Source organism: Arvicanthis niloticus, chromosome 21, assembly GCF_011762505.2.
Source record: "Arvicanthis niloticus isolate mArvNil1 chromosome 21, mArvNil1.pat.X, whole genome shotgun sequence".
Taxonomy (NCBI): Eukaryota; Metazoa; Chordata; class Mammalia; order Rodentia; family Muridae; genus Arvicanthis; species Arvicanthis niloticus.
Window position 1 is genome coordinate 42,371,083 of NC_047678.1, and position 26,782 is coordinate 42,397,864.

General features: G+C 42.7%; 1 protein-coding gene, 1 long non-coding RNA gene and 1 other non-coding gene across 3 annotated transcripts in view; 2 read left to right on the top strand and 1 right to left on the bottom strand.

Annotated features, from left to right (window-relative positions):
• Positions 1–9,522: 9,522 nt before the first annotated feature.
• Positions 9,523–9,660, bottom strand: LOC117693928 (small nucleolar RNA SNORA48). Its single transcript, XR_004604512.1, has one exon. It is a non-coding gene; the product is annotated as a small nucleolar RNA SNORA48 (small nucleolar RNA).
• Positions 9,661–10,093: 433 nt separating this feature from the next.
• The window catches only part of Snrk (SNF related kinase), a 34,121-nt gene continuing 17,432 nt past the window's right edge, over positions 10,094–26,782 (top strand). Inside the window, exon 1 of the mRNA XM_034483678.2 lies at positions 10,094–10,682. Coding sequence (XP_034339569.1) covers positions 10,094–10,682 — 589 coding nt within the window. The remainder of the gene's footprint in view (positions 10,683–26,782) is intronic.
• LOC143435343 (uncharacterized) lies at positions 17,190–24,405 on the top strand. The gene is made up of 2 exons (XR_013105565.1): positions 17,190–17,932; positions 23,675–24,405. It is a non-coding gene; the product is annotated as an uncharacterized LOC143435343 (long non-coding RNA).

Here is a 26,782-nt window from a genome sequence, read left to right on the forward strand (position 1 = left end):
AAAAGCTTGTGATTTGATATCCAGAGTCCCCTCTGCAGGTCCCAGCTCTGCTCTGCCTTGTCTGCTCAGCATCATTTGGGACTGGCCTTGCTCCTCTGCATGTTCTAGTTACAACTTGATCTGCTTAGATAAGAGAAAGATTACTTAAGCTAGCACTTTGAGTATTGATCTGCATTGACCAGACAGGCACTGCCTTGAGAGCCTGGAGCAGGCCTCTGAACTGGCATTGCTGTCTTGTTAAGGGCTTAGAGTTCATTAGTGTTGCCTGTGTGCGAGGGAGTTAGAACATGATAACAAGTCTGTTGGTGTCATCCTTGTTCAGGACTTGTTTAGGCAGCTGTATTGTTGAGGTGTTATGAGTGGAGCTTCCCTGTTATTTCTAGGAGACATAGTATCAGAGTAGATTTCCTGGTCTTAACAGTCTTTCTGCTCTCTCTGACCCCGATATTCCCTGAGCCTTAAGTGCAGGAGTTGTGTTGCAGATGTATGCACTGGGGTTGGGCTCGCCAAGACCAGTTGTTCTTTACAATTTGACCATTTGGGGCTTTCAGTAATGGTCTGAAATTTCCTAGGCAGAGAATTAAAGTCAACTAAGGAAAGCTGAGACAATGACCAGGAGAATTCATCTTCTCAGGGATGAGACCTCTAATTGGTTGTCCAATACCAAGTGGTCAGCCCTGAAATCTTATACATACAAGTAACACTTAATGAACTTGGCAAGTTCTGTTTATATATATTTGTGTGTGTGTGTGTGTGTGTGTGTGTGTGTGTGTGTATTAGTAACAGAAAAAGAGCCATTCATTTGAGAGGGAGTAAAGGGAGTCATGGGAAGGGTTGTAGGGAGGAAAAGGAAAGGGAAAATGATTTAATTATATTTTAATTAAAACAACAAAACTTAGAACATACTTAATAGGCATTACCTTCCTTTGCAAAGTCCTTAGATTTGGGGTGTAACTTTGCCTGTTAGGACATTTCTCATAGGAGTTATTGGCTTACCTCTTAATTTTAATACCACAGTGAGTCTGTCCAATGAGTGCAGACTGATACAGTTATAAACCCATACTAATTTTTAGTACACACCCCCTCAGTACAGAACTCTAGATCTTCCATAATTAGGGCCTGTTGATCTGCTGTGGGTGTTGGTCTTTGACACATTGTTACTCCCGGAAGGAGGAGACACACTCTGAGAAAACTGGAGTATTGCTTACTTTGGATAGAGAGAACAGAACACTAGAGAATACACAATAGGTCTGTGCTCACTGTACCTGACCTAAGGTTCCTGGTATTATCTGGTCTTCTGGGTCCCTGCATCACTTTTGTTGATAAGGTTTTAGCAAAAGAGCAGATTGCTTTGGTAATGGTCTCTGAGTGTTGGCTGCATTGCTGACTGCAGTTGGCTCTTTACATGTGTGGCTTCCGGTCTTCTTGTTCCTATGATTCAGGATTATAATTTTCACTTTTTGATATATTTGTTTAAAAAAAAAAAGGGCCAGGTAGTTTCTATGGAAAAGGTTAAATTCAGTATTAGTTCAGTTTTCCAAAAACAGAGCCTTGGGTTGTCTGTGTTATGTGAAGAACTACTGTCTTAGTTTGTTTGTTATGGAGTTTTCTGTAGTTAGTACTTTTCAGAGATTTTGTGTATTGCAATATTGATTGCCTCATTGGAGGAATGTTATTTTCTAAACAAAATGTTGAGAGGCTTAGGGGTAGCTTGATTTTTACACACAACCTGTTTTGTTTGATTTCTCAGCAAGCTGTGAGTTTGTTCAGAGTTGTGTGCAGTGAAATCTTTGATCACCTCTCCTGGGGGAGAAGAGTTACAGGATATGTGTTTGACAGACTCCACTGCAGCAGTGGTGATGTGACCAAAAAGTTCAAAGTGAGTTTCAGCAGGAGTAACAGTGGCTTCCAGACCCACAGTAAATGTAGCAGAGGCTGCTTCTACAACTGTTTCAGCAGCTTGCAGAGTGTGTAGAGCCACCCACACTTCCTTCCTCTTCTTCAGCCACACCTCCATGCTTAGTCCTTCTGCCTGCTTGAACTGGGAGAACATCAGTCAGTATATTCTTATAACACCTACCACTATTTGTTCCTCAGACTGCAGTTTCCATATTCCAAACACTGTTGGCTTATTTATCCTGCTTCATTGAAGTCTAGCCTTGGTATCTTAATGTGTGAGCAATTGCCGTACAAGAAGGCTGCTTTAAAGTGGCTGGTCTGAGTGATGCTTGCTGTTCAGAAAGATGTCGACTCAATTATGCAGTTGTTTAAAATACTGATTTTTAAAGAGCTTAGCATGAGAAAATGTTTATGCTACAAAGACAGGAAAAAGTATTCATTGTACTTAAGGCATCTGCTTTGTAAAAGGGAATGTCAGGTTTGGAACCATCCTCTAAGATTGCAGGTGAGTGTCTACCAGTACAGTTTTGCATTTTCCAGAATTGATGAAGTAGATTATTAGTTTAATTTGTTGTGTGTTTTTGCCTGTTTATTTAAAAATTTATACCTGGCTGTGTCCCTAGAGGACAGCTGCGAAGCTCTCTGTCTGGTTTATTACCAGAGAGGAGGTACAGAGGATTTTTCTCTTACTATATCTCTACTCTTTTTGCCAATTTATTCTACTTAAACTTTTCCTGAAACTAAACATAATTTTTCATAGTTGGAACCCCAGTACCAGGACAAAGGTGGGTGAGTGGTGAACAGAGCGGTATAAACTTGAGGCCATTGTAGCTAAGAGTGCTGATGTTCTTGCTAGCACTGTAGCCACTCTTTTACTCTTGAGGTTAAAGCTTTCCATGCTATACTTTCAGAGTTGTTATGAGTACATTACTTAAGATGATGCAGTTCTGTAATCTTGGCTTGTGGGAGACTGAGGCAGGAAGATCTTGAGTGGAGGCCAGCCTGGGCTACATAGTGATACTAAGTCAAACATTGCAGTAGGGGAAGCAAGTACTTAGATTTTTTAAAAAAGCATTTTATTGAAAATCAGATTTTAGCTAGGGAGTGGTGGCACATGCCTTTAATCCCAGCACTCAGGAGGCAGTAGGCCTCTAAGTTTAAGGCTAGCCTTGTCTGCAGAGCAGGACTACGTATCAAGACCTATCTCAAAAACAAAAGAAAGGAAAAAGAAAATCAGATTTTAGTGTTAAGTTAGAGATATTTTCTGCATCCCAAGATCTTACTGCTAGTTTTTCAGTTTGATGTGTTAGGGAAACAAGAACCTAGTTCAGTGAGCTCTTCTCTTGCTGTGTACACACTCAATATTTAGCATGCAGCCAGAAGGGAACAGCAGGAATGCCACAGCACAAACAAGGTGGGGGTGGTGTTTTCTGATATTGTGCAATATTAAATATTTTAATCTTATAGCTTATTTGATCTCTACAGCCCTTAACCTACAGAACTGATTTGTTTTTATGGCCTTTAATCAAGTGTGTGCACGTGTTTGTGCTGCACACGTGTGTGAGCTGTACATGTTGAGTGCAGGTACCACAGAGAGCTCGTTCGTGAGCCATCTGATATGAGATGTTGGGAACTGAGCTTAGGTTCTCTGCAAGAGCAGTAAGAGCGCTTTACTGCGGAGCTGGAGCCGTCTCTCTAGCCCCCTTCACAGCCTTTGAAATTGGTGTGCTTGATTTAGTTTGGTCTGGGGATGAAGTACGGTGGCATTTTATGTAAACCAGGCTGGCTTCAAACTCTTGATCCTTCTTATGCTACCTTTTGAGGGCTAGGCTTACAGGCAGGGCCGTGTTTTTATTACTAACATTTCTAGTGAGGGAACTGACTGTACAGTAAGGTCAGGTAACTTGCTGAGGGCCTATGGCTTGTGATTGGTGGTCTGGACTCATATAGGATAGCTTTCAGAACCAGTGCTTAACTACTGACTACCATGCTGCCTTGCTACAGAAACTGCAGGAATGGCTGTTGGAGAGAGAAGTGGGCAGGGATAGTGGGAGAAGCTGCTAAGGCCCACTTGAGGCTGAAGGGTCTGGTAGGCAGGCAGGCTGGCTGGCTGGCTGGTAGGCTGGTAAGCTGCAGTTTACCTGTCAGTAAGCGGGAGACTGGGCACACAGCTGTGGGATCCTCTTGGCTCTCACTCCAGCAGACTTGTCTTTCTATCCAGATGTCATCTTTTGTGTCTGCTCTCCCACACCTTGTACTTTCTCTCAAGCACACCTGAACTTGAGCTCACTGACTGCCCAGACACTCAGCACCTTTAGTGGGGAATGTGACTTGCTTTGACCTACCAGAATTGATCAAGCCTTTTGCTTATTTGTGTTGTTTCAGGTTGGTTGGAAAGGACTCCTTACTATGCTCGGGATGGGAAACAGTGCAGCTGCTTTGCTCATAGTGACAGTTTTGTTTACTCCCTGGTGGCAGACATGAAGGTGTTTCATGTGCTGCCTGTTGCTGGCATCTCAATGCATTTCTGCCTTGCTTAGAAGGAGTGTCTTCTGTGGGTTCCTCTCCTCTGCTGCTGTAGAGGGAGCTTGGTGAGCTTGTCCAGAGGCTTCTGGAGGTGGGATGGACTTATAGGCAGGCCCAGAAGGATCCTAGTCAGGGATAAATCAGACAAGTTGAATTCATTATGCATACTTTGCTGGTGCACAGTTAGGATTCAGCAGATGCGGGTTCAGGGCCTATTACCTAGGAGGTCTTGAGAAAATGGCAGGTGTTCTTGGGCTCATTGCTACTGTTTCTTTAAAGCTATAAGTTGGGCTGGGGCTGGGGCTGGGGCTGGGGCTGGGACTTAGTGATAGAAACCTTGCCTAACATGAGCAAAGCCTTGGTTTCAGTCTCCAGCAGTGGAGGGGAAAGGGGAGTAGTAATTAATAGAGGGAGACAGAGAATAGGAGGAGACAAGAGTCTCCAAAGACAAATGTGCAGTTTTCAGGTTTGTCATGTCTTAGAATGTGTAGTTTTACTTTAATAAGCAAAATTGAAACAAATATAATACACTGAAATTATTTTCTGTGTTTTCCTTTAGGAGAAACAACAAATACTTGTAACGGAGTGATTTGGCATGCGGTTTGCAAGGTATGTCCCAGAGCCAGTACAGACTCACCTGTACCTCTCCCAGCCACCTGTCAACATTAGCAAGCATGTGGCAGGACAGAGCCACTGAGATCCTCAGAGATGGAACAACAATAATTTATATACTGTGTGTGTGTGTGTGTGTGTGTGTGTGTGTGTGTGTGTGTATGTATGTATGTATGGACATGAATGTAGCATACACGTGTGGAGGCCAAAAGTTATCATCAGTGTCTTCCTTGATCATTATCCAGCTGATCCCACCCCCAATTTAAACACTTGTTTCTTTACGCTCTGTTCTCCAGCTGTCTCTTGTGAAGGTCAGAGAATAATTTCTGGGTTCTAAAGATAGAGCCCAGGTTGTCAGGTGAAGACCTTTACCCTGAGCTGTTTCACTGGCTCTCTCCATCTCACTGAACCTGAAGCTCACTGGTTTGGCTAGGCTAGCCAGTGAGCTAGCTCAGGGATCCTCTTCACTGTGCTCCCACCCCACAGTGCCCAGCTTTTCACCTGAGGTCACACATGTGGGTACCTGGGATTGTTCTCAGGTCCTTCTGCTTGTGTGGCCAACATTTTACCCATTGAGCCATTTTCTTAGCCCCAGACTTACTTTTAACAATCCCTAGATTGATTTATCTAATTTGATCTATTTGCCACTTTCTAGAATGCATCTAAACAGAAATACAGAGGGAAAGAATAAAGATGAGCAAATGGCATAGTCAGTCCCAAGGAGTCTGTTTGAAGGTGAAAGTTGAATTTACAGAAATATGCAGCACACACTTAGACAGGTAAGAACAGCTGAACACGTGGAGTTAACTGAGGATTGAGATTAGACAGAGTCTCTGGCCTAATGTATATGAATTAAAGTTTCTTTAGGGAACCTGCTGTTCAAACGCAGATACACTTTTCAATTTAGATTTCTCTGCTTATACTGGTCAATTATTAGCTCAGATGAACCAGGATAATACACAGTACAGAAGAAGTTGGTTCTTTCCAACACTTTTATTACATAGTAGTCTATTTTTTTTTTTTTTTTAAATTATGGGGTTGTAGAAATGGCTCAGCAATTAAGAACACTGGCTTCTCTTTCAGAGATTTCTGAGTTCAAGTCCCAGCATCCACATGGTGGCTCACAACCATCTCTAATGGGATCCAGGTGTACATGCAGATAGAGCACTTATACATAGAATATATTAATAAAAATATTTTATGTGTGTATGTGTGTGTCTATATCTCTGTGCTCCTGAGTACAGGTGCCCAAAAGGGATGTCAGATACCCTGGGACTGGAGTTCAGAAGAGGGTGTCAGATACCCTGGGACTGGAGTTCAGAAGAGGGTGTCAGATACCCTGGGACTGGAGTTAAACTTGGTTTTGGGAACTGAACCCAGGTCCTCTGCAAGAGCAGTAAGCACTCTTAACTGCTGAGCCATTTCTCAAGCTCCTATATGGTTTATTAATTAAACATCTTAGTAAAAATGGACTCATTTTTGGTTCTCAAGTCAGTTTGTCAAAAAACAGCAGAACAGGTTGTTTTAAAGCATTGACAGGTGTCATGTATATGCCCTGGGGCTAAGTCAGCTCCTCCTAGCCTGCTGTGCAGTCTAGGCAAACTTACTTTATGTGCCTAGACTGCCTCAGGATGGCTGAGTAGTTGTGAAAACTGGGAAAGGGTAGTGTGAAGCTGGCTGTGTGACATGTACAGTGCTCATTTAGAAGTCAGTGCTGAGTGTGATCACAGTGGCTTCTAACGTATGGACATGCTAGTGAAAATGCTATTGTTGGCCCATTTAAGTTTATTGTCTGCCAGTTTTTGAGGTAGCCCTAAGTAAGTTATTGCAGTAAGTTTTGAAGCAGTGTTAATATGATAATGCATCACTTTCATAATTGCATCTTGACTCTTCCTCTATTAGATATCAAGTGTGATGTTACTGGAGTGCTCAGATCTTCAAGAGTGGGCTTTGGAGGCTGAGGACGTAGCTCAGTGGTGAAGCTTGCCTAATGTAAGACTTGGACTTGATCTCCAGTGTGGGCTCTGAAGTCTGACTTACATTGGTTTTTAGCTTTAGTATCAGTCACATGTATGCAGTTTTCTTGGTTTAAGATGAGACAATCTAACCCCAGGAGCCTGTGACACAATACAGTCCCACCTCCATGAGTGCCTGTGGTAAGATTCAGTAGTTTGGGCTTTTTTTCTGATCTTTGAAATAGCATGCTAACCCTTTAATGCAATGCTGCCCTGGCGTGCTTCAGTTTTAGGTGGAGGTTATGTATGCCTCCATCACTAAACAGCACAGGGAGTGTGTCTGCTTCACCAAAGTAGTCTGCGTGCGTGCATGCATGTGTACTCGTGTGCATGCATGCATGTGTGACAACTTGTCCGGGAGGTTACCATACTCGTCACTGGATTCTGTTACTCATTTCTAAAGTGTTTGTTCAGTTTGTGAGATTTAAAGTGCTATTTTAACTTGTATAATTTTATATATTTGGGTTTTTTTCTGAGTTAAGAACATTATAAGAACATATTTCTGTCAAAAGTTTATATTATAAAGGTTGAAAAATTTAAGTATATGAAATTTGGCTTCTGAAACCAAAAAACTGAGACTTAGCTGGTCTGTAAGAGTGAATGCTTGTATACTCTGGGACAGAGAGCGGTCATGGCAGTTTGTGTGAGTTAGAAAAACTCATAATGGCCATAAAGAGTGAGCGACCTCCATCCAGAGTGTTGAGTGCCTGCTGTGTCCAGGACTGCCTAAACCATGCTGTCAGGAAGCAGAGAGTTGCTTGGGAAATAAGTTTTATTTCAAATGTAGTAAGAGTTTTGTTTATATATCCTCTTTGTGTCAGTATTGATTTAAAATTGGGGCAATGACAAAATGGTCTTCAGATAATAATTTGCAGATTACTTGGCATCACTTGGAGATGCAGGGAGAGGAGGTGAGAGAAGACTGTGCCAAAGGAGCTATCCTATACCCTCCCAACTATAGCTGGTCTCTGGATGACAGCACATGGTTGCTGGCTTTCTGCCTACGTGCTTATTCTCCGTTTTCCCTTTTTTGTGAACTCTCACCATATTTTTAAAAAAACTTTTTATTGAGTTTTTGTGAGTTTTACATTATGCATCTGAGTCCTGTTCATCTCCGTATCCTCTCATGTCCTCTTCAACCTTACAACCTGCCCCCCAAAATAAAACACACAAATATACAGATCAGCGACAACAAAGCATAGAAAACATCTCATCATGGAAACTGTAGTATGCCATAGTGTGTCCTACAGTGTGACCCTCTGTCCACACATCTTCACTTGCAAGTGTTCCTTGCAAGGAATGAGACATTGGTCTGGTTTGAGACCTTTGGCTACTATGATAGCATCAGTATTGGATCCTCATCTGGACTCCTCCTTGTTATCCTGTTGTCGTTCTGTGTCATGGAGATCCTGTAGCTTTAGGTAACAGGACTGGCCCTTTCATGTGTCCTAGTAGTTTGCAGATGGTAAGATTTTGGAGTGAGCCCATTCAGGGGCCTGGGTCTGGGTGGTGTCTAAGCTACTTCAGCTAGACTGCCCATTGCCACCATTGTCAAGAGGGAAAGTCAGTTTTCCTGCTTTCATGCCTTTGGGGGCAGCTCCACTGTGCTGCCCAGTCAAGGTTTGGGGCCCACTGTACCAAGTGTGCTGTCCTGAATCCTGCAGCTGATGAGGGGCAGTGATAGCTCTCCTGAGCTCATGACCTTGTGGGCAGCTTTTCCAACTGCGAAAGGAACAGGGGCATCACCTCTGCACCAGTGCTACCCTTAGCAAATGAGTGCCAGGGTCAGCTCTCCCACACTCAGGCCATCATGAGAGGTGGCTCACTCATACCTCTGCTGCCAGGACCAGTTCCACTGAGCTTCCCGGGCAAGGCACAGGGTCTGCTCTCCCCAGTTCTGCTGCTGGCGAGAGATGAGAGATGGGACCAGCTCTCTAGGGCTTGCTGCATCTAATGAGGGGAGGCCGCCAGTTATGCACAACCCATGAACCTCCACATGACTCTCGTGATCCTTGGAGGCTGTCTGGACCAAGGACAGCCCCATGTACTCCAGTAGTAATAGGAGTTATGGACATCAACTTTGACCCCTGTTGCTGCGTAGTCATGGACTTAGACATGACCCTCAGTGGCAGCTCAGGCTGGGACCTGACTGTGGCCTTAGGGAGTGGGGCTGGCACTCATACCAGGCTACTACTACTCTCCCCCATCACGTCTCCAGTTCCATCTCTCCACAATGCTCAAGCTGCTTCACTTCTTTTTCTCCCGTCTGCCCACCACATACTCACACGTTGTACTGGCTCCCACTGCAGGCTGGCCATACACCTCTGGGCCCCTAGGCAACATCCTCCATTGTGCTGAATGGCTTGGAGACAAGGGGGTGTCTATGGTCCACCCGTGCCATGGGCTGGAGGGCATTGTGGTCTTCCTTGGGTCTCTGTCTTCCTTCTGTGCTACCTGGATTTGATTTGATTTTTATGTCCTAGGCATAAAACAGCTTTGGTTACCAGGCTACCTATCAAACTAGGATGAAACAAAGGGCTGCCATCTGCCCTGCCCCTGACTGGTATAAGAGCACCACCAACAAGGTGTCTGCCCATTGCTGGGGGTATCTCACCATAGTTTTAAAGTCTGATGGAATTTTACTTTTGGAAAATATCTGTTGTTTAAACATAGCTTATCAAACTTGTCAGTTACTTATTTCTGATATCCCTCCTCTCCACTCAAAAAATTGCTTCCAATGAGCTGCTACTTTTTGTTTGTGGACTGTGGTACTTCTCAACTTTTGTTTTGAATTGTAATCGCTAACTATATAAATAGCTTTTTAAATTATGTCTCTGACTCATTTTATATCTCAATTGACTTAAGGCTCTCAAAATAAAATAATTAAATAAATATAAAGAAAATCCACAGGTTGATTGTCTCTCTTGTTTTACAGGTATCCATTATGATGTTGACAATGAAGGCCTTACTTCCAGCAGATACGCTCATCTGAGAAGACTCACTGCAAGCACTTTAAGTATTTTTCCCTTCGTTGAACCAGCATGGCAGGTTTCAAGCGAGGATATGATGGAAAAATTGCTGGATTATATGATCTGGATAAAACCTTGGGTCGAGGTCATTTCGCAGTGGTCAAACTTGCCAGGCATGTCTTTACAGGTGAGAAGGTGGCAGTGAAAGTCATTGACAAGACGAAGCTGGACACTCTGGCCACTGGCCACCTCTTCCAGGAAGTGAGGTGCATGAAGCTAGTGCAGCACCCCAACATTGTGCGTCTCTATGAAGTCATAGACACTCAGACCAAGTTGTATCTCATTCTAGAACTTGGGGATGGAGGAGACATGTTTGACTACATAATGAAGCATGAGGAGGGTCTCAATGAAGACTTGGCCAAGAAGTACTTTGCTCAGATAGTCCATGCCATATCTTACTGCCATAAACTGCATGTGGTTCACAGAGACTTGAAACCAGAGAATGTAGTCTTTTTTGAAAAACAAGGTCTTGTGAAGTTGACAGACTTTGGCTTCAGCAACAAATTTCAGCCTGGAAAGAAGCTCACGACGAGCTGTGGATCTCTCGCCTACTCCGCTCCAGAAATCCTGCTTGGCGATGAGTACGATGCCCCTGCAGTAGGTAGGTGGTCTGCCGCTGCTCTTAGTTGGTTACGTTAGTTGGAAATAATTTCAAAGAGATTTTTGATTATATATGTCTTAAGAAATTTGATTTCATGAATACTGTGTGTTCCTAAGCTGGCAGACATGTTATTTCAGACTTATCAGGGAAAATGTCTAAGGGTGTTTTTAAAACAAAGGTAACTAGGGTATTGTTGAGGAGAACCTTTTAGGGCACTCATTCTAGCTTTTTTTTCTTAAAGTCTGAGTTCATTTCCTTCCCATCTTCTTAGATTGTTTTCTGGCAGCAACCCTGGCTGTCCCTTTCTGCAAATGTCCTTCAATAGTCTTGCCATACCACACTGAAGTGGTAACATGACTATTACCCACTGTGTGGAGAATTAGAAATCGGACTCATGCTAATTGTGACCTTGACTAAGTAAGTGACCACTCTGCTATTTCTTCCTCTGTGAGATAAACAGCTTTCCTGTGGCATTTTGTTTGCTTTTTCGTTGTACAGGTGGGAACTTTGCCCCATCACCATGGAAACAAAGGGCAGACTAGGAAACTGCCATGCTACATGCCTGTATATGTGGGGCTGTTGATATGAGGCCCTTGGCATTCCCAGCTGCCCTTGCCTTCTCCCCCAGCATCCTTTGTACTGGTGTCCAGAATCACCTGTCTGTGGTGGAAGGGCTTGCTGCTTCAGGTTAGATGAGCTTTGTCCCCTTGAACCATATCAGTCATGAAGGTCATACAAGAAATTGTTTTGACTTGAAAGGATTTGCTGAACTGAAGGTGCCATCAGCTTTAGATTTTATTTAATCTCAGAGAAACATATTCTGATGCAGAGGACATCAGACTCCATAGACAAGAGTGTTGCTGTGCGAGCTGCAGGCCCCTGGAGATGAGCGAGATGCTCATGATGCTGACATGTTACGTTGATGATGCCATATAAAGCACTGTCAAGACAGAGTTTATTAGACTGTTGGGTTCTAGAAAAGAAGGGATGGTGGGTGGTCTCTGCCTTCAAAGGCCACCTGGTTCACTCAGACTTTTTTAGAGTATTTGAGCTGGAGATTTTGGTGAGTAAAGCCATTTAAATCAGAAAATAAAAGCCAGGTGACAGAACAAGCATGGATGTAAATATGTAAGACAGGGTGAGGCAGAAAAGAACTGTAGTAAGACACCTTTCTGCTTTCCACACGTGAAGAGAGACCAAGCCAAATGTTGTGAAAATCAGTAACAGTTGTGTAATTTAGAAGACAGTTTGGCAATACCCTGGTAAAGAAAGATGTACACATCATGTGATCAAGTAGTTCTCGTGTGTGTGTGTGTGTGTGTGTGTGTGTGTGTACGCACGCACGTGCACGTGTGTGCACATAAAGAACCCAGAGCCTCGTGGATGCCCCAACCTACTAAAGAAGTGTATTATATCACTGTTGAATAAATTCTTCCTTAATTTTGTAGGCTGATAAAAATACAGCACATATGTCATCATGATGGGTTTCTTCAAGTATGTATAGGACAGAAAGCAAATTGGTAAAAAAGCACATATAATACAAAATTTATGTATGTTTAAAGCACAGTGCAGTGGCGTGTGTTGACGACGGTGCATATGCTGTAAAATGAACACAAGGAAACTATTCCCAGGAAGTTTTGTGTTTCTGTTCTGTTGGCATTTCTACATTGATGCTCAGATATTTTCATTGAGTGTTTTCTCCTCCTCCTCCTCCTCCTCCCCCTCCCCTTCTCCCTCTTCCTCTCTTTCCCCTCCCCTTTCCCCTCTTCCTCCTCTTTTCTTCCTCCTTCCTGTCCCTTCCTCCTCCCCCTTTTACATTGTCTATCCTAAGTATTGCATAATGAAACTTCAGAAAACTTAAAAAGAACAAAAGTGTTTGGAGATTACCAAGCAGCAGGTGAAGTGTGCAGTGGGTTGAGTTATAGGTTATTTCTTTTTCTTTGTTATTTGATTTGATTTTAACTGACCCCTTGTGATGTGACATGGATAAATACAAAATTGTTTCCACAAAAGAACCAACAGCCTTCTTTCTGTTAATATGCTATTATGCCAAAGTTAGTGCTTTCTGTCCTATACATACTTGAAGAAACCCATCATGATGACATATGTGCTGTATCTTTATTCTTCAGGGAATCAGATTTTGGTTCCACTTATTAACTACATCTTTGTTTTCTATGTGATTTTTTTTCCTTTCCCTAATACTTTCTAGCTCTTTGAGTTCCCTGTATTCTTGTATGGGGTCTTGGAAACTCTCTAGTGTCTTCATTTCTAACATGAGCTTACTCGATCTCTGCCCGTCCCAAGGATCTCACTGTGTGGTTATTGTTCTTGTCTGTGTTCATCTTTACTGTTTGGTTTTCTGTTGCACTTTAAAGCTATTTAGAATGAGTTCTTTTAATTCAAAAGACATTCAGTTTGCCTTTTAGCTTATTGGTTTTTAATACTCATTATTTTTTAGTTCACTGAAGTTAATGAATACATACCCAGTTGGGTTTGACTTTAGGAAATATTTTTATATTTTTTTCTCAGTGGTTTGAACATAGTAATATTTACAGTTATGATGTGCATGTTCCCTATATGATTAAAGTGTTTGTGTTTTGGGTACATGAAGAGTTTTCTATGTGAAGTTGGTCATTGTGTTATCTATTCCCCTGTAACATCAGTCTCTTCCGAAAAGAATGACAGTAGTTTCCCACTCTGATCTGTGATTCTGTTATGATCTGCTTTTGCTTTGTATATGCTATTTTTAAGTTGTGTAAAGTATGATTTGTAAATTTATTTCCCATGGTGAGCTACACCTTTGCTAATAGAAAAGCAACTCATTTGTATGATTATTTAACTACACTTCAGTTCTGCTTATTCATCTGCACTTGGGTTACCTCTGTTTAGGCTTGTTTCCTTTCAGCAATATATAAGTTTTATGCTTGCATTTAATCTGTGAGTCCATTTTAAGAAGCTGAGTTTAATCTGTATTATTGCTGGCCTATTTGAATTTACCTGATTTTTAAAATCGCATTTTAATTTAATGTGCATTGGTGTTTTGCCTGTATGTATGTCTGTGGGAGGGTGGCAGATGCCCTGAAACTGGAGTTACAGGCAGTTTTGAGCTGCCATGTGGGCGCAGGTCCTCTAGAAGAGTAGCCAGTGCTCTTAACCACTGAGCATCACTCCACCCTACTTGATGTTTTAGTTTGTTCTCTTATGTGTCATCTTTCCCTGGTGGTAGATTATCCAGGGTTTTCTTTTCCAAGTTGTTTGTAAGATGTACAGTTTGTTTTCTTTTCATTGGCTTTTACTTTCAACATTTTTATTATATCTTCTTCCCTGCAGTTAAGATACTTTAATAATGGAATTTCGAGATGTTTCCATTTGTTTAAGGATATCTTTCACTTAATTTTACAAATCTCTTGACTTCCTGTACTTCACTTGGATTTTTTTTTTTTACATAATCTTTTTATGGAGGATTTGTGAATGGTAATCCATATCTTTGTCTATCTAAAAATGTACTCACAATCATACTTTGGTTGGATATAGAGATACATTCTGTTTATTTTAGATGTTTTCTGCCATTCTTTTGCTTCTAAGGTGGCCAGTTGGTATCTGGTATGAGACTGGTTTTGTTTCTTGTCACTAGTTCTGTGTTACTGAGCTGTGCTGGTTTTGCTTGTCTGTAAGCACTCCATTGTTGGGTTTGTCTGGGTGTTTATATTTTTTTTTCTGCTTTGTGACCTTGTTTCTGCTCACATTCACTTTTCCTGGGTTCATCTTATGTCTGTGAGCTTTCTTAATCGCTTGCCTGTGTGTCTATTGTCTAGGTGTTGTAGCCTCCTTCTAGAGGACAGACAAAAGCAGGATGGGACCTAAGCGCCTAAGTGGGAAGTCCTGACTTCTGGATAGGTTCAGTATCTCTACTAGATGCCATCTTCTTTTCTAAACCCATGGTCCATTTTTCCTGCCTGGAGCTGGTCTGCTAGGCCTAGGTACAATTAGAAGGCAGAAAACTCAGAACATTCCTTCCTGTGTCCAGTGCAAGTCTAGAAAGAAGCACCATAGAAGGCCCTGCGAGCTGGGTTTTGGGAGTTGTCCTACATTCCATCCTCTGTAGCCCCTTTTCTGCCCAAGTCTAGGAATGTAGGGGTGGAATGGGGGGATGTGATCTAGTCAGTACTAGATCACATTCTGGGGGCCATTGTTCCACTCTCCTCTATGGGCTTCCAGACCGCTGTGTCAAGCCGACTTCTTGTTGGAGAGGGAAGGAAATGGTGGTGTATATAAAAACTCTGGAATCTCTGGTTACAGCCTTGGGGACACTGTTGAGAGATTGCACTGTGGCAGTGGATAATGGGGTTCCCTGTGGAAGAACAGACAGAGGTATACTGGGACTTCGTTGGCCATGGGGAGGAGGATCATGGCTGCTGGGAATATGGGAAGGGGTCTTCACAGGGATTTCTGGGTATGTTTGTTGTTGTTTCCCAAAAACAGTTTTAGGAAAGCACTTGGGTTTTCTTCCTTGTAGAAACTCTAAGCTGTGAAAACTGTTAGGCCTCAGGCTTCTGGCTCTTCTGGTGCAGACCCTGACATTGCTTAGGACTTCTTGATTTCTGTAAGAGTTTAAAGTTTCAAGTTAAAATTAGATTTGGCATTGAGACTTTTTAAAATCTCTCTTGAGATTTGGAGTCCTCTGGGATATTATATTTTTTGACCTGAAAACTATATTAGATGCTTTTTAATTTATAGACAAACATTTCAAAGATGAAATAGCCAATGCCAGTATTAATTTATTATGACCAGTTATGGAATAAATAGAAATGAAATCTAAGTTACTTTAAACATGGCCTCACATTAATATAATTCAAGCTTGGCTTTAGATTAAGCATATAGCTTAATATTTGTATATACATTCTGTATTGTATATGTACACATTTTACAAATATGTAAAGATATTTGTGTATGTGTACTCTTACACCAATGGCTCTGCATCTCGTGCCGATCATCCTGAGTCATGAATGTGTACTCATGCATATTAACTTATAAATGGTAGAATTCTTCCTAAGTCTGTGCTCCATCCTGCATCCATGACATGCCTTGACATGCTCTCAATAAACTGGAAATAGCCAGGAGCAATCTCATCCAGACACCTGTGCATCATGGTCCTTTACTGTGAAGTCTGAATGCTTTGTTCCTGTCTCCAGAAACGAGGCAAGGATGTCTAATTGCTATTCCTAACAGTGTCCCAAAGCATACACAGTGGGAAGGAAGAAAACCTAAAACTGTCTCTACTTATAATTGACATGGTTAACTACCTGAAAAATCTCAAGAAGTCTACAAAAAGCTTACTAATAAATGAGTTGAGCTCATAGGACTTAAAATCAGAGAAAACGCAGATGCATTTCTGTAATAACCATGAATAAGCACATGGAGGACAAAATGAGAACAATATTATCTGTAATGAGATAAACAGGAGTGTGTATGAACATATCTAACTGAAAGTGATGAGGTACTAACATGGAAAGTCAGACACCTGAAATGAAGCAGAGCACACCCCGTTTACTGACTGCAAGTACAGTGTAGATGTCACCCTGTCCACAGGGGTCAGCACAGCCTCCAGCTGATACCCATAGCTCCTTACACACAGAGACATCTGAAGTCTGTAGGAAAAGGCAGAGGACCTAGAATGACTAAAGTTAAAAAACAAAACAAACAAACAAAACCCACCAACAACAACCAATAACCAGGATTTTGGAGGAATCACAAATAAGACCAGATTTAGAAACTGGCAGCTTCTTACAAAATAAAGTGTACAGTCACCATGCAGCCCTGTGGTCAGTCACACTTCTGCTGTGATGAATAGCTGTGCTGACATTGACCCACACACAAGTCCACCATCATGGGGAGAGCAACACCTCCCACACCATGGGGGTTGTGCAGCAATAAAGATGGTCATTATTGAAGATCTTGAGTCCATCCTAAGGGTGGGGAGCTGCATACTTTAATTCCAGCACTAAGAAGAAAGAGCCAGGAGGATCAGGAATTCAGCTTTAGTTACAAAGAGAACTATCTCATAACAAAAACAAAAATCCCACCGCATACCAGAAGACTGTATACTCTAATTCCATTTATGGGATTCTCTTGCGGTAACATTGTAGGGAATACATTGATGAGTGTGAGGGTTAGAGTTGATGGTGGTTCAGCAACACAGGCCAGGGGGAGCCTTAGGATGTGGTTTCTGTGTCTACCTGTAATAAATTGCATCAGAACTGTACACAAGTAGCTTTAAAACACTGAGGTCTGCGTAAACTTTGCAAGCTGTCAGTGTCTGCTTCTGCTTCTCATCTGCTATAGTTAGGGAGAGTTCTGCTTACTGGGAACACCATGTGACACATCTGAACACTGGGGGTTGTCCTGTAAATCTAATTGTGTGAGGCTGGGAGGGAGGGGGGAGAGGAAAGCAGGGAAGGAGGGAGAGGGAGGAAGAGGGAGGATGAGGGGAGGGGAGAATGTGCACGATCAGGCAGCATCTATCTGCATCTTACTCAGTGTCTCACCTCACTCTGTATAATCTGTTCCCAAAGGCAAGTCTTCTCTGGGAGGGGATTCCTGAGTCTGGACTGTTTATTTGTTGGTTCTGGTGGCATCTGCTGTGGTTACAGTTGGTCATAGTCTGGACTTGACTCTGTCTCCGACCTTGTCATCTCCTGTTCTTTGCCTGGAACTGAGTAGTCTTGTCTAGGTTCTCCTGCATACATACCACCAGGTCTGTGAGGCTCTTACTTCTCCATAGGTGGCCCCCTGCATCCTTCTCCAGTGCTCTGGGCTCTGTTACCTCCTGCAGTAATAGTGCCTGACACAAAAGCCCTCAGACCACCGACAAAACTGCCTCCGTGTGTCCTGTTTTGGAGAGACACAGAATGCCTTGGTCTGAGCTATGGCAACTGTCCCATGGGGACATTTGGCCTTAGATCCTGGCTGCCTCTGGTTGTGGGAGAAAGAGTATCTGAGGTGCTCTGTACTCTGGAAACCTATCCTCAGGGGAATTTCTACAATGTTAGTTGCCATGGGAAAGTGGGGAGGGAGGATGAGCCTGGGAGTTTTGTTCATGTGTTTTTCCACATATTGGTTTTAGTTGTATTTGACTTTCAGAAGCTTGTTTATATATGCATACTAAGCCATGCTTTAAAGCTGGGATCTTTCTTCCCTTTTAAAAAATGTAAAGTTAAAGAAAGAAAAAAAGATAGAAAGAAAGAAAGTAAGTAAGTATGTAAGTGCTGGTATTTCTTGTGTAGTTGGTTAGTCTTTTGTGTTTAAAAAAAAAAAAAAATAGCATAGTTGACAGAGCACTTGCCTGACATACAGAAGGCCCTGGGTTTAACTCCGACTGCTGCTGCATAAACCTGATGTGATCCAGGCAAGACACTCTGTTGTGCCAGTATTCAAGAGATGGAAGAGGGGTCAGAAGTTAAAGATCATAACATCTCTGTGCCATCTTTCCCCTTCACATCAGTGTGGACACAGGTGAGGCTGGAACTTCAGGAGTGCTTTAAGAACAGGTAGGCAGCAACCATTTAAACTCAGAAATGCATGTAGATGCAGAATGTTCACACTATCAGGTCACATGCTCAAAACACTGACACCCCCGCTTCCCCTTCATTGAGATAATTTTGGTATGTGGTCCAGGCTGGCCTCTACCTCAAAACCCTCCTGAGTGCTAAGATTATAAAAGGTTGCCCTTTTTTATTTTTAAAGCTATATTTATGTATAAAATGTAAGGCTTTTGAAGAAGAAAAACTTGCTTGTAAAACAAAGAATTTAGTGGTTAGAACAAATTTCTGTTTTTTTGTTTGTTTGTTTTGTTTTGAAATGAGGTGTCTTGTAGCCCAGGCTGGCTCAGATTTGTTTATGTGGCTGAGGATGGCCTTGAGCAGTGTGTGACTTAAATCTTTCAGTGGCTGTGGTTTCTGTCAGTCAGCTTCTCACTTACTACGTTGACATGGCTGGAGAAAGATTAGTGCAGCGCTGTGTTAACCATGCAGACTGATCTGGAAACGTGGACTTTATAGCTTTTGTTCCAAACATATGCTGTCACCAGCTTCTCCTGTCCCACTCCCCTCTTTCCTTAGTAACCACACTTAGATAAATCTCCGGGCTTTTTAAAACAATGACTTTTCCAGGTTTTGTCCATGAGTCTTTCATTGTTGTTTTAAAATAAAGCCAAGGATTAGGAAGATTACTCAGTTGGTAAAATGGTTGGAGGACCTGAGTTTCATCCCCAGAACCCATACTTCTAAAACATCAGGTGTGATAGTGTATGTGCTGAGTAGGTGGAGAGAGACGGACCTGCAGGCACACATACACACAAATGCATTCTATGTTTCATAAAATTAATGCCCAAACTAATATCCTTAAATTTTAACTTTGAAAGGCAAAAAACTGTAGCCTGTCAGCCATTGTGGCTCTGTGTCTGGTGATTTGAGGGATAGAGGCCCTCTTTAAGGTAGGTCTAAGGCCTGGAGCCAAGGTTCTGAGCATGATGCCTTTTGCTGAAAATAAATGAGGGGTAGTGGAGAGACTGAATACAGAGAGTGATGGTGTTTAGGTGTTTTGCCTGCATGTATTTATACCACATCTGTGCAGTGCCTGTGGAGGCCTGAAGAGGGCATCAGATATCCTGGGATTAGAATTACAGATGGTTGTGAACCACTGTGTGGGTGCTGGGAATTGAACTCAGGTCCTCTGGAAGAACAATCAGTGCTCTTAAGCACTGAGCCAACTCTTAATGCACCTCCCTTTTCCTACTGTAGATTATCTGTCTCACTATAAATTATCTAGCTGTGATTTGGTAGGAAATGATGACAGACAGTTTGAGGTAAGGTTTCTAGACAAGGCTGTTCCTGAAGTCCATCAGCCAATGGCCGCATTACCAACCACATTGTGTATCATCATGGACTTGGAAGTGCTCAGCACATTTGCTGTGTTTGTAAACTCATTTGACACTATTAGCTAAGTTCATCTGCATCAGCTCTTCACTGGATCATGATGTATTTGCTAAGGTTCATAGGAGACCCTCTGTGGACTGAGAGCTTAGTAGACAGAGAGAAGCCCCAGATAGCATGACCCATCACTATGTGCCAGGGTGGGGTTCTTGTCTCTGTTTAGCAGTGCTTAACTTTCCAGAGGACTGAAATTGGTGGAACAGATTCTTACAAGACATTGAGTCCAGCAGAATACCAGGATCAGATGATATAAATAAATCATATTAAGTGTAAGTCATCTCCAAGCTTGTATTCCAAATCCAAAGGAGCCTTTTAGGTTTGGGAGTTTTAGTGATTTTATGCTTTTCAGATACTATACAAAAGAGCCTTTCTATTAGAGAATACCATTTGCTAATTGGGCTTGGCTGTCACAAAGAAGCATTAAGACCACACCTTTGGGCTCCTGAGGGCTTACTCTCTGCTTCATCTGAGACCTGGTCTTAGCCATAGGTCAGCCTGTGCAAATGTGTTTTCAGATGGCACACTGGGACCAGCCAAACCCATGATTCCCTGAGGGGCAGAGTCCCACTGTTCTCAGGCTTAACCTCGTGCTCAGTGAGTGCCTTGCTGACTGTCCAGTACAGGCACAACTGTTACCAGATTATAAGAAAGAGCTTGATACAAACTGCTGGGACTGTCCATCCAGCTTCAATATCAGAATGATAGCATCAGTTAAGGGGGTTGGGTTCATTGGTGAAGACTTTGAGTGGCCTCTGTCTAACCTTTGACTCTTGGGCATTTGCTGAGGGAGGAGAGGAGGCTGTCACATGAATGTAGGCTGTCTTATATGAGATGGGGTGTTGAGACCCCTAAACTGTCAGTCACTGTGTTCATAGAGATTTGCTAATACATTAACCCCTCCACCCCCAAGTCTCTTCCTTCCTTCGCCTTTTCTTTCCTAATTTAAAGCAGAGTCTGGCTTTGTACCCCCTGTCCTCCTGCTATAGCCAGAGTGCTGGATTCTAGGTATGTATCACCACACCCTGCTAATAACTTTTGAGTTGGCCCTGACTTGGCAGTGCACCAGGAAGCAGAGAAAAACAAGAGACAAAACAAACAAAACCCACAGTCCTTTGTACCTAAAATGGACAAACCACATGTATTTTGTTTATGACTGTCAGAGTTTCTTGCACATTTGCAGTAATTTTTTTATCAAATGCTAGCAAGCTCAGCTTTTTGGTTTCCAGCTTTCAGCTAATAGGTAGTATGGAGACCTCTAGAGATGGGCTTCCTTTTGGCAAGTGATGGGGAAGAATCTGGAGGGTCCTCTGAGGCCAGGTAAGCCCCCTTTTTAAAAAGCCTGTTAGTGGGTGATACACTATGGAAAGGGGACATGCTTCTGCTGCTCCCAGCCCTTCACTGCTGACCCCAGGCTTCAGTGTGATGACCTCTTGGTGCACAGCCTGAATACTAGAGTGTGCATGTGTTGACTTTGTATCTATGTCTGCCTGTGGCCCTTTAAAGGAGGCTGGGCCCCCACACGGGTTCCTCTGCATCTTAGACTGGTTCTTTAGTTGTCATTTGAAGTCCTAAGAACAAAGTAACAGGACTAATGTATTCAGAAGGTAGCAGGAGAAGAACTATGGTAGATGCTGCCTGGAAGGATGGCTTATCTGGGGAGAAGGAATGGCAGACCCCTTGGGATGCAGTCTGTCAAACATATTCTTGTTTGGCCAAGGATTTGTATATGAAGAGTTGAGTGGGGAAGGTGAGCACTGATCTGTGCTTGGCCTTTCTGAGCAGATAAAAAGGGTCCCATTAAACAACTTGTAAGTAGGCACTGTAGAAGAAAACATTTTATCTTACAAGTGATTAGAGTTTCAGCATGTAATATAGAACTATAGTGATCAAGACTGTGGTAGATGGTCTCGTGTGAAGGTTGCACATACTGAAAGGACAGAGTGGGAAGTCCATACATAACATACATGCATAGTCAGCTGCTGCTCAGAAAAAAGGTGCTGAAGTAATTCAATGGAGAAAAGACAATTTTTCAATATGGTTGCAAGCAGAAAGACGGCTCAGATAGACAGGACCTTTACCATTTGTATAAATGCAGCCTGCCTCATAGGCCTAAGTGTAAGATAGAGCTTCTAGAAAAAACATGGCAGTCTTTGCCATCTCAGCTCAGGCAAAGCTGTTTTAGATGTCACAATGAAAAACCTAACTTCGTCAGAGTTGATTCCAGCTTCTTAAGAGATACTAAATCATAAGCTAAGAGAAAATACTTGCAAATCATTTACCTGATAAAGAACTTGTTTCCAGGCTATACTAAACACTCTCAGCTTGGCATAGTAGTTGGGCATGGTGACTGAGGTAGGATCATGAGCTGGAAGCAAGTCTGGACTAAACAGCAACATTTTGTCACAAATCAAAACAAAACAATACAAAACTGTAACAATAAAAATGACTCAGTGATCAAAGGTAGCCTAGTTTGAAAGTGGACCAGAACCACCAGGCCATGGTGATGCACACCTTTAATCCCAGCACTCAGGAGGCAGAAGCAGGCAGATCTCTGAGATGGAGGCTGGCCTGGTCTACAGAGTAAGGTCCATGATAGCCAGGGCTACACAGAGGAACTCTGTATCAAAAAACAAAAGCAAAAAAGGCATGTACAGACAGCTCACCAAGGAAGAAGACATGCCAAATGAACACACCTAGGCACTGTGTCCCATTGGCCACTCAAGAAGCACAAGTTAAAATCATACCTATTAAGATGGCTGTAATTTTGGTTTGGTTTGGTTTTGGTTTTTTTTCCAAACAAGGTTTCTCTGTGTAGCCCCGCCTCTTGTGGAGATCACACTGTAGTGACTTGTCTATAATTTTTAGAACTATTAATAGCAAGGAGTGACAGGGACACTCAGACTTAACTTGATTGGACTTGAATGGAGCAACCCAGACTCCGGCTCTTTTCTGATGGAACCATAAGATCAAGTTACCTCTTTAGAAATGTGACATTTATAGTCTACAATCACCTAGCAAGCACCCAGCAAGCACACTCTTGGGCCTTAACTGAAGGCAAGTGAGTATCTATGTTAATATAATAGCCTGTAAGCACTGAGAGTGTGGTTCAGTGGTAGAGTTCTTTCTCTGGGTTCAATCTTCAGCACACATGCCCCCACCTCCAAAAACCTGTAAGCAAAACCAGTGCCTTTAGTTGTATTGTTCATAATTGCCCCAGGCTGGGCAAAATTGTGGAACAGCTGTGCAGTTGATGCTCCTGGTCAGGAGTCTCAAATGCTCTGATGAAACCACATGCTATACTTCATGGCAGAGCTTAGAGGACACAAAATAGACCCATGGGGGTTGTTCAGGGAGCTGGGTCTAACCCAGGACAGCACATAGAAACCATGTAAGATCGTGAGGCGAAGATGCCTTATACCACCTGTGGTGTGCTTATGTAACTGTGTTTGTTGGTGCTTGCTGAATATACCCTAAGAACTGGGGTGTGTGTAAATTACACCTTAAAGAACTTGGGGGAGAGGATCAGCACTATAGAGTCTTTAACAGGCTAGTATTCAGGATTGTTTATGATGTCAGAGCTTTGGGGGGCGGGGTTCCTAAGAGGCTGCCAGTAGGTCTTTCCTCCTGGTATTAAGTATTCTTTGCTTTCATAATCAAAAAACAGTAAATATTCACTTTACAACCAAGAAGTAGATAGCCAGTTTTTAGAGAACTTTCTGGCTGAAGTTATAATATGAAGGCACAGTCTGAAGGAGTCAACCAGGTTATATATTTGCTGAAATTTCTAGAAGACATACTGATGTTTTTGAATATAGGAAAACAAGTTGTGTACATTTGTATGTCCCATGTCTAGTTGAGGTGTCAGGTTTAGACAGCTGACCCAAGAATAGATACATCTATGTGAGAATTGTGGAACTCACTGATATCTTAACATTTATTTCTCTTTCTCGACTAACAAAGAAGTCAAGCCTTCTGACAAATTTAACATTTTATGTTTTCTAGGGTGATGCTGTATCCTTTTTAAATGCATGCCTCAGTTTCCCCAAACTTTGTTTCATTAAACACTTTGTGACTTCTGAAGGAAGCCTGTTTGTCTCAGCTGAGTGTTTCCATGTAAAGGAATTTCTGCAGCTGATGTTCGTCTGGCTTTTCACCCACCTTCAATACAATTTTGAGTTTTATGCAGAACCAATGGAAGCCTTACCTCACCAGCTATTAAACCAAAGTATCAAGTGTCCATAGACTTCAGGTTTATCAAGTGCCAATTATCCATGCTCTTAACTGTGTTGGACTGACCAGACAGATGGAATCACACCACATTTGTCCTGAGTGGAAATATTTCTACTTTTTGTTCAGCATCAAACTGGTTGTATAGGACTGAGTAAGGATTTGAAGTGTCTAGTTACTACCTGGAACCAGCTGTGAAGTTACTGCGTCCTGACAAAGCATTCTCTAATGGGGACCCCTTTGAAAGAACATCCACACTTGACACATCATGAAAGTGTCCTTGCCATGTGCTGCTGTGTTCACACCCTTGTCTCTTAATGTGTGCTGCTGTGTTCCACTCTTGTCTCTCTATGTGTGCTGCTGTGTTCACACCCTTGTCTCATGTGTGTGCTGCTGTGTTCATGCCCTTGTCTCCATGGGTTTTACTTGATGATGTGTACATCTCAGACTTTGAGATCAGTGCTACAATAAAAGTGAATGACAGCTAGGGAGGTGGATCAAAAAGATCTAATTCTGTAAAGGTGTGCATTTATAACTAATTCTTCACCATTGTCTTTAGCAATTTCTTACAGGATTGTTCTGATTAGGTAGAAAATTTGAGATAATCAGTGCATTCAGATGGACTTTGTCTGGGAATATAACTGGGTGGATACCTGTGATGCTCTGACTTTGGTGTCCCCTTCACCAAGAACATGAAGCAGGGAAATGGAAGTAGTCAAAACAGCCACCAATATTACCTGATTCCTTAGATTCCCTCCACATGTTAGTTTGAGATCACACACACACACACACACACACACACACACACACACAAATACATAGCCATATATATCTTCACACACATATGGACATAAGCACATATGCATGTATATATACATACAAAGATGGTCAGTAATCTTAGTTTTAGAAAAAAATGTTTTATGACAGCTATAGATTTTTGTGGAACATACCTGGGTTTACTGAGTGTTCTTAATCTTTGAAGCAATTACTTGTGTTAAAAATAGAAATAATCCACCAGGCAGTCGATGTGCATGCCTTTAATCCCAGCAGCTGGGAGGCAAAGGCTGGCAGATCTCTTAAGTTCAAGGCTGGCCTGCTCTGCAGAGTGAGTTTCAGGACAGCTGGGGCTACACAGAGAAACCCTGTCTTGAAAAACCAAAAAAAAAAAAAAAGGAAGGAAGGAAGGAAAAGATTGAATTGTTATTACTCTTGTTATGGAAAGATTGATCTGTGAGTCCCTTGTTGGGAACCCCACAGATTGCCCCCATTACAAGTGAAGACTCCCTGTCTCCAAGAATACAAGACTATGTTGAGGCCTCCGTCTTTCTCCCTTCATTCCTGTTCCTGTAAAGAATAACACACACACACACACCACACGGGGGGGGGGGGGGCGGTGGGAGGGGGAGAAGCATGCTGCTATGTACCCAGAAGCAGTTGATGTCACCAAGAAGTTACCAGAAATGTGACAGAAGAAAAGATTAGGCCATGAAAGCTAGATGAGTTGGCTATGATGTTTCTCGCCCTGACATGCGTGTTCTTCTCATGAAGCCATTCTAAAAGAAGTGGCCTGTGGTTTTGTTTTGTTTTGCCTGGCTATCTTACTTTATTTATGAACTAGCTCACAGTGTGGCTGATAACTCTTTGGGTTCTTGAACTTTACCCTGTTTTGACTTGAGCAAACAAGTTTGCACAAGGTGGTAAGCAGCTGACTAGAGCAGACCACAACTGGTGATCACTGAACACCCTCTGCAGTCTGCCACACACTTCTTAGAGGCCTTCTCCTCTTAGCTTTGTTTTTCTGGAAGCTAGGAATAAGCACTGCCTGCCCTTGCAGTCTGGAGCTGCTGTTTGCACAGTATTTACAGAACTGTGCTCTGCATGGTCTCAGGTTCACTGCAGTAGCAGGCTCAGCTGGTCCAGAGAATGTGCTCTGCATTCAGAGACCTCTGCAAAATGGTGAAAAATCAATGACTGGCTACAGCTGGGATTTCTGGGTCCTAGGTCTCTAGGCTGGAGGGCAATGTGAAGGAGCTTAAAGAAGATGAGGGTTGTAGGGGAGCTCTTGGAGAATTGAAGCACATGGTAGAATTGTGTCCTTGACTTGGGAGTCAGAGTACCTGTAGAGTAAATGGGCAGTGCTGTTTCCTAAGCTTAGATGCAGGATAGAAGTGTCATTGATGAGGCTGGGCCACAGATGGGGACAATTTGGGACAAAGTCTATAGCTTAGTTCAGGAGGCATTGATTTTTAGATGCACGGAGCATTTAGATTTGCTCAAGTCTTGCTGGAAAGGAAGTGTGGAGACAGCCGTGGTGATCCACTCCTCCTGGCTCTGCTAAGGATGGACTGCTTCCCCCTGAAACCATGCTTCAAAATAGAGAATGGTGAAACAGAGGGTGCCGCATATGTGAGAGGCTTGTCTAGGTTCCTCTACCCTCTTCTGCTTTGCTCTGGCTTTGCCATTTTGTGATGCTGGGGATCAAAGCCAGGGCTTTGGTCATACCTGGCAAGCACCCTACCTACCCCTGAGTGTAGCCCTGGCCCAGCTTCTCTGTTTGCAGTCTCTTGAAATAACCTAACAGTCATTGTTGTGCTAGCTTTGCTCTCCTCAGGACTAACCACAAACCTAGTTTGCTGCAGGAAAGAACCTTCAGTAACCAGCGCTCCAGGTGATTCTGGATTCAGACCAGTAGCTCTTGCTGGGTAAATCGGAATTTAGTATGGTAAACTATAGGCAGTTAAGTGTCAGACTTATCACACAGGAAACAAGGGACCAGCTTTTGTTGTAGGTCCCCAGGATCCTCCTACTTCTGGGAATAGTCCCAGGTGTCTTTGCACAGGTCACATGTCGGTTGCTAGTAAGTGCTGTTTGAATGAAGGGGTG